We start from the raw sequence: 6345 nt of genomic DNA, 5'->3' as shown, positions 1-6345 counted from the left end.
CCTGTACCCTTGGTCACGTGACGCTGAGGGAGACAACGGGCGAGGTTAGTGGCAAAGCGCACGCGGCGAACCGGCACTGCGTGCTCAGGGACACAGGCCAGCTCTCATGTTAGTGAGGACCACCAGCCGCAGGTACCTGATTAAAATGCTGGCTCACTTCACGTGATAATGAACTCATTGAACTACAGCGCGAAAGCTACAAAACAGCAAGAACACACATAAAACACAGACAAAAGTCAACATGCGCGTCACTGTCCAATCCAAGCCGTCAGTTCCATTTCAAAAGCTTTGTGATGCCATTAGAATCAATATAACTCAAAAGGAAAAAAAGCCAGTGTTAGCTTAAGATTCCTGTCTTAACGTAAAGCTGTTACCCCGAAACAACCATTATCTCAGGGGAGGGCTGGGAGGAAAAGTCCAGCCTTGGCCTAAGCCAGCTTCACCTCCTGACACTTCACAATTCAAGACGATTCCATGCTGTTGAGGGGAGGGGACCGGGACTGAGGTGACAACTCAAACCCCTTCACCCCTCCTGAAGCTCCTAAATGGTTTTGTTAAAACAAGTGCAATTTTTTTCCCCCAGGAACGCCATCTTTGAGGTGCTCTTGTTTCTAAACTGCCTCTTCCTACCCAGTACCGCCCTCCATAAAGGAAGAGGCACCTGGACAGTGAGCTGCTGGGGAGGCCTGGGCTGTGGGAGGCCCTGGCGTCGGCACTGCTTACCTCTCCTCCCTGGGAACCCTCAGGCTTAGAGGAGGGGAGTTCAGAGCCAGGGAGTGACACTGCAGAGCTTAAAACCTGCCAAGGAAAAGAAGAATTGCAGCAACCAAATCCCAGGGAATTTAAGCCTCTCACCCCAGGCCGAAAAACAGGAAACTGTTCTGGTCTGGGTTGCAAACGCCCTCTTCCATGTAAAGTACTCCTCAGAGAGAAGTGAAAAGAAAGGTGCCTCACACGTGGCTCCAGCCGCACAACCCCGCTGGCTCTAGACCTCCGCAGCTCTCTCCCAGTTGCCTGTGTGCCTATGACAGGCTTGCGATCTGGGGCTACTGTTATTCCCATTTTACAGAGGGGAAAACTGAGGCTTAGAGAGGTGAGTGACTGTCCCATGCTTTACACAGCTGATGAATGGAGAACAGGATTAGGCCCAGGCCTGTCCGACTCCCCCTGTAGAGAGTGCAGTCTGAGCTGTTCTTTTTTTTTGAGACGGAGTCTCGCTCTGTCGCCCAGGCTGGAGTGCAGTGGTGCAATCTCAGCTCACTGCAAGCTCCACCTCCTGGGTCCAAGCGATTCTTCTGCCTCAGCCTCCTGAGTAGCCAGGATTACAGGCACCTGCCACCACACCCAGCTAAATTTTGTTTTTAGTAGAGACGGGGTTTCACCATGATGGCCAGGCTGGTCTCAAACTCCTGACCTCAACTGACCCGCCCACTTTGGCCTCCCAAAAAGCTGGGATGACAGGCGTGAGCCACCACTCCCAGCTGGTCAGAGCTGTTCTACTTCACATGGGAGTCATTTGTTTTTATTTTTTTTGGATGAAGATATACTTAACTTTTATTATTGGTAGATAATTGCTCTTTAACTTAGAATAATTTCATTTTTTCCAATTTTAAAAATTGTAAAATACACATACCATAAAATTTGCCACTTTAATCATTTTTAAGTTTTAAGCACATTCGCCGTGCTGAGCAATCATCACCGTCACCATCCCCAGATCTCCATCTTCCCAAACAGCTCTGTCCCGCCTGGCACCATGCATTCTACCTTCCATCTCTATCATACACAAGTGTGAGGCATTTAAGACGGAACACTCTCTGCGTACACACTGGGTACTTACTGACTGGCAGAAGGCAAGGCCCTATCTGGCAGGATGGGGAGGTGACTCCTCACTGGGTACCCTTCCCCTCTTTCCCACCGCACCCACTCACCTTGGGCTCTGGGGCAGGGTCTAGATTGGCCAGGCCCCTAGCTGGTGCAGGCCCTTCCCTGCCAGTCCCGTCTGGAGGCTGTGGTTCTTCTGCATCTGGGGATGAGAGAGTGAGGAGGCCATGATTCCGTCCAGAACATCCCTGGGGTCTCACTGAAGACACCCGGAGAGGAAGAGAGTTTCGTGCTACACACACGGCACACTCACGCAGAAACGGGCAGATCATAAAAAACCACAAACCAACCCCAGGCTCTCTGCGTGCTGGCCAGGTCATTCTTTTAACAGGACATTTAGGAGAGACTCACAGAAAGAGGGTCAAAGGTCAGGAGACTGGGGCTGATGCTTGTGCTGCCTACCTGGGCTCGGCACAAACAAGTTGGAAGGAATCGGGAGTGGCGCGAGTGGAGCGACAAAGTCTGCAGGAGCAAGAGCCGGCTCGCTCCGCTGGGTCCCGCTCGGGTTCAGGACATCCACGTAGCGAGCTCTGGTTCCGGCTGCAAAGGGGGGAGGAGCAAACTGAGGCGAATGCGCCAGGCGGCCTCCAGTGCTCACCGTGTCAGAGCAAAAGCACGCAGGGACGTGCTAGAAGCCATGTCGTGGCCCAACCCTGACGAGGACACCTTTCCACGCAGCAGATGTGTTTTGGCTTTTGGCCTTGGGGTGGTTCCCTATCTCACCCCACTGTGGCACACGCCCTCTGCTTCTGCACGGACATGGCTGTGCCCACAGCTTGTCAACGCAGACGGCTGTGGAGCCACGTAACACTCTGGAGAGCCGCGCTCGTCCCCAAGGCTTCCTCCTCGTGACACCAGCATTACCTTCCACGGTGCGACACCCATCACCGCCTCCCCACGCACAACAGCTACACATTGCCTCTCTCGGAGAGTTAGTCGTTCAAGCAAGCTCCCACTCCAAGGCCACCCTTACCTGCTCTTCTAGAGAACATGTTCACCGGGGCTCCAGGAGGCCCCGTGAGACCAGGCGGCGCAGCCTTGGGCAAGGAGGTTGGAGGTGGGGGCGGGGCTTTCTTCTGCAGAGGGAAGCACAGCTTCAGACACGCACTGTGTGCACCAGAGACCCCCTGGGACGGCAGTCAGGACGCTCCAAAAGGAGCAGACGCCGCCCAAAGAGCACAGGGCCACGCAAAGCTGTTCCCTCCACTCACACCTCACACCCAACAGGAACTAAAATGACAATTTACCTCCTCTTCTGGCTCATTTAAATTCACCCACTGGTTTTTCTTTTCATCCCAAACAATCTGCCAAGATTTTAGAAAGAAAAAAGGTCAGCAGACTGAAGCTAAACGGAATTAGAATCTGATTAATGATGACACTTCAAAACTTCAGGAAGCACCTACTCAGCTCTGCTCTGAAAGTGACAGAAAAATCATTACAGTTCCTCGGACGTCCCGTGCCGTATTCGACAGCACTCACCGATTTGTTCTTGTCATCTGGCAAATAAGCTTCTGTCCTTTTCTTCCCAGGTAGCCAACGAGAGAACCAGGATTCACCCTAAATATAAAAACCACAAGAAAAACTTTGAAAACACTATGTTCCATGAAATCAGCCAGATGCAAAAAGACAAATTCTACGGGACCCACTTCTGTGAGGCCCCAGAGTCGCCAGATCCAGACACACCAGGAGAATGGAGGTGGGAGGGAACCGGGAGTTGCTGTTTCGTTTCAAGGGGACAGAGTTTCTGTTTGGGAAGGTGAGAATGGGAAGGTGAGAAAGTTCTGGAGATGGATGGTGGTGATGGTAACACAACAGTGTGGATGTACTCAGTGCCACAGAACTGTGCACTCAGAAAATGGTTAAAATGGTGCATTTTGTTATGTGTATTTTACTGTAAATTTAAATAGGTCAGAACAGTAACGTGCCTTCATGAGCTTATTTCGTCTAAACACTGACAAAGCTTCCGACATCCTCCCCTTTGAGAAGTGGAAGGCAGGCTGTCCAAGTCAGTGTGTGTCAGAGGCAGACACAGCCCCTCTGTGTTTCCCATGCATGGAGAATTTGGTTATTAGGAAAATTTACTTTATTCTTCACATGATGCACTTCATTTTTGTTTGTTTGTTTTTTGAGACAGAGTCTTGCTCTGTTGCCCAGGCTGGAGTGCAATGGCGTGATCTTGGCGCACTGCAACCTCTGCCTCCTGGGTTCAAGCAGTTCTATGCCTCAGTCTCCCGAGTAGCTGGGATTACAGGCGCCCACCACTATGCACAGCTAAGTTTTGTATTTTTAGTAGAGACTGGGTTTCACCATCTTGGCCAGGATGATCTTGAACTCCTGACCTCATGATCCGCTTGCCTCGGCCTCCCAGAGCGCTGGTGTGACAGGCGTGAGCTGCCGCGCCCGGCCTCCCAGAGTACTGGGGTAAAAGATACCATCACAAGTAAAAAGACAATCTACAGACTGGGAGACGATATCACAATCAATACACCTAAAAGAGGACTTATATCCACAATATAGAAAGGACTCCTGCGAGTCATTAAGAGATCACCATTAAAAATGGAGAGGAAAGTCAGGTGCAGTGGCTGCAACTGCAGTCCCAGCTATGAGGCAGGAGGACCACTTGGGCCCAGAAGACTGAGACCAGCCTGGGCAACATACTGAGACCCCATCTTTATGGAAAAAAAAAAAAAACAACAAACAAAAAAAACGAATAGAGACTTGAACAAGCACTGCCCCAAAAGGGCAGTGAGATGGTAAGAGGGACACAAGAAGGTGCCCAGCATCACACCTCGCTGGGGAGATGCAGAGTAAGACACAATGAGATGTCATCAGCCCCAGCACAACGGCTAAGTTAAAGAACTGGCACTGCCCAGTATTGGTGAAGACGAGGGATATCTGGGGCCCTTGTTCTCTGCTGCAGGACGTGTGACTTGGTCCAACCAACCATTTAGGACAACTGCTCAGCAGTCTCTCCTAAAGCTGAACACACACTCGTCCTGCGACCTAAACCCTCTGCTCCTCGGCGCTCACCTAAGAAAAACAAGCACATTCACCAAGAGACTGGCAAGGAGGCTCCCGGGGCCTGAATGATCCCAGCCCCACACTGAAAGCAGTCCCAAAGTCCACGACTGGGAGAATCCATGAGCCGGCGGCAGGCACACACCACAGCGACAAAGGAGCGGCTGCCGTCTGGTCCCTTGCGGGTGGGTCTGACAGGTAATGGCCACAGGGGACCTCTGGGGGCCGGACTGTGTCCCCATGCTGACCTGGGTGGGCTACTATCCTATTATCCGAAGGCACAAATACACAGACACTCATCATGCCATGTGCACTGCAGACACTCGGCTGTTTGTATCAGGAGGCTGTTTGCATGTGTGGTGAATTAAGAGGACGGCGCTCTGGGAAGCGTGCCTCCTGCCCAGACCCTGCCAGCCGCCGGGCGCACTGGGGGCAGGCTGTACTACCTTCTTAGGTTCCTTCGTCTCTTTCTTGGCTGCTTGTCCGGATCTCTTCGTTTCGAGAGCAGGTGGGAGAGACAGAGGTGGCTGCGTGGGACCCGAGTCAGCACGATCCCACCCTGGGGGTGCCTCTGAGTCTGGCGCCGTCCTCAAGGGGGCCTGTTGCAAGGCAACGCAGAATAGGCTATCCTGGGGCTCCTCACACAGGAACCGAAAGACAGCGGGGACGTGCTTCCCCAGGCGTGTTCCCTAAATATGTCACTGAGAGGCCACATGACTCTGGTGACCAGAGGGAGTCAGGGAGCGGGCTGGGGAGAGCAGCCCCCTGACTGGGCCTCCCGGAGCCTCTGCCTGGCCTGACTAGAGAAAAGCCAGCCGCACTTAATAAGCAGCTCCGTCTGGGAGCACTCAGCACTCAGAATGCAAATGGGGACACTTGACGGAGATTCCAGGCTAGAAGAAATGGGGCGTGAGCACGCACCGAGGGAAGACTGGCCAGAGTGGGGCGATGGGCATTCGCAAAGATACAATGATTTTTAAAAATATTTATTCCTGGGTCAAGTCCCAGTTTTTAATAGCTCAGCCCTCACTTTTACTTTTCCAGGGACACAGTATTTTAAAGGGTAAAACACCAAATGCAAGTTCAAACTATAGCAATCGCCTACTGATGGGATGCCTGGGAAGGGCTGGGTATAAGTAAAGAAGGTTCCAGAATGCGGTCTGTATAAAAGCAACTATCTTATACCAAATATGTCTAATCAGATAAATCTCACTTTCAGGAAAACCAGTGAAAATGTTAGAAATTCTATTGTATTCCTGGATATCTTGGGAGATAAAAAAATTAGAAAAGAAATTCCACTGTAGAAAAAAAGATGGCCCGGCCAGGCGCGGTGGCTCACACCTGTAATCCAAACACTTTGGGAGGCTGAGGCGGGTGGATCACGAGGTCAGGAGTTCAAGATCAGCCTGGCCAAGATGGTGAAACCCCATCTCTACTAAAAATACA

At 51.7% G+C, this 6345-nt stretch overlaps 1 protein-coding gene across 1 annotated transcript in view; it reads right to left on the bottom strand.

Annotated features, from left to right (window-relative positions):
* SEC16A (SEC16 homolog A (S. cerevisiae)) overlaps positions 1-6345 on the bottom strand; it is a 35918-nt gene that overhangs the window by 3927 nt on the left and 25646 nt on the right. Inside the window, exons 21-28 of the mRNA XM_011957410.1 lie at positions 5346-5498; positions 3361-3438; positions 3129-3185; positions 2855-2957; positions 2284-2421; positions 1929-2113; positions 724-798; positions 137-196 (exon numbers count right to left, since the gene is read on the bottom strand). Of these exons, the coding sequence (XP_011812800.1) occupies positions 137-196; positions 724-798; positions 1929-2113; positions 2284-2421; positions 2855-2957; positions 3129-3185; positions 3361-3438; positions 5346-5498 (849 nt within the window). The remainder of the gene's footprint in view (positions 1-136; positions 197-723; positions 799-1928; positions 2114-2283; positions 2422-2854; positions 2958-3128; positions 3186-3360; positions 3439-5345; positions 5499-6345) is intronic.

The sequence above is a fragment of the Colobus angolensis genome, unplaced genomic scaffold, assembly GCF_000951035.1.
Source record: "Colobus angolensis palliatus isolate OR3802 unplaced genomic scaffold, Cang.pa_1.0 Scaffold44, whole genome shotgun sequence".
Lineage (NCBI taxonomy): Eukaryota > Metazoa > Chordata > Mammalia > Primates > Cercopithecidae > Colobus > Colobus angolensis.
This window is presented reverse-complemented; position numbering and strand designations above follow the sequence as displayed.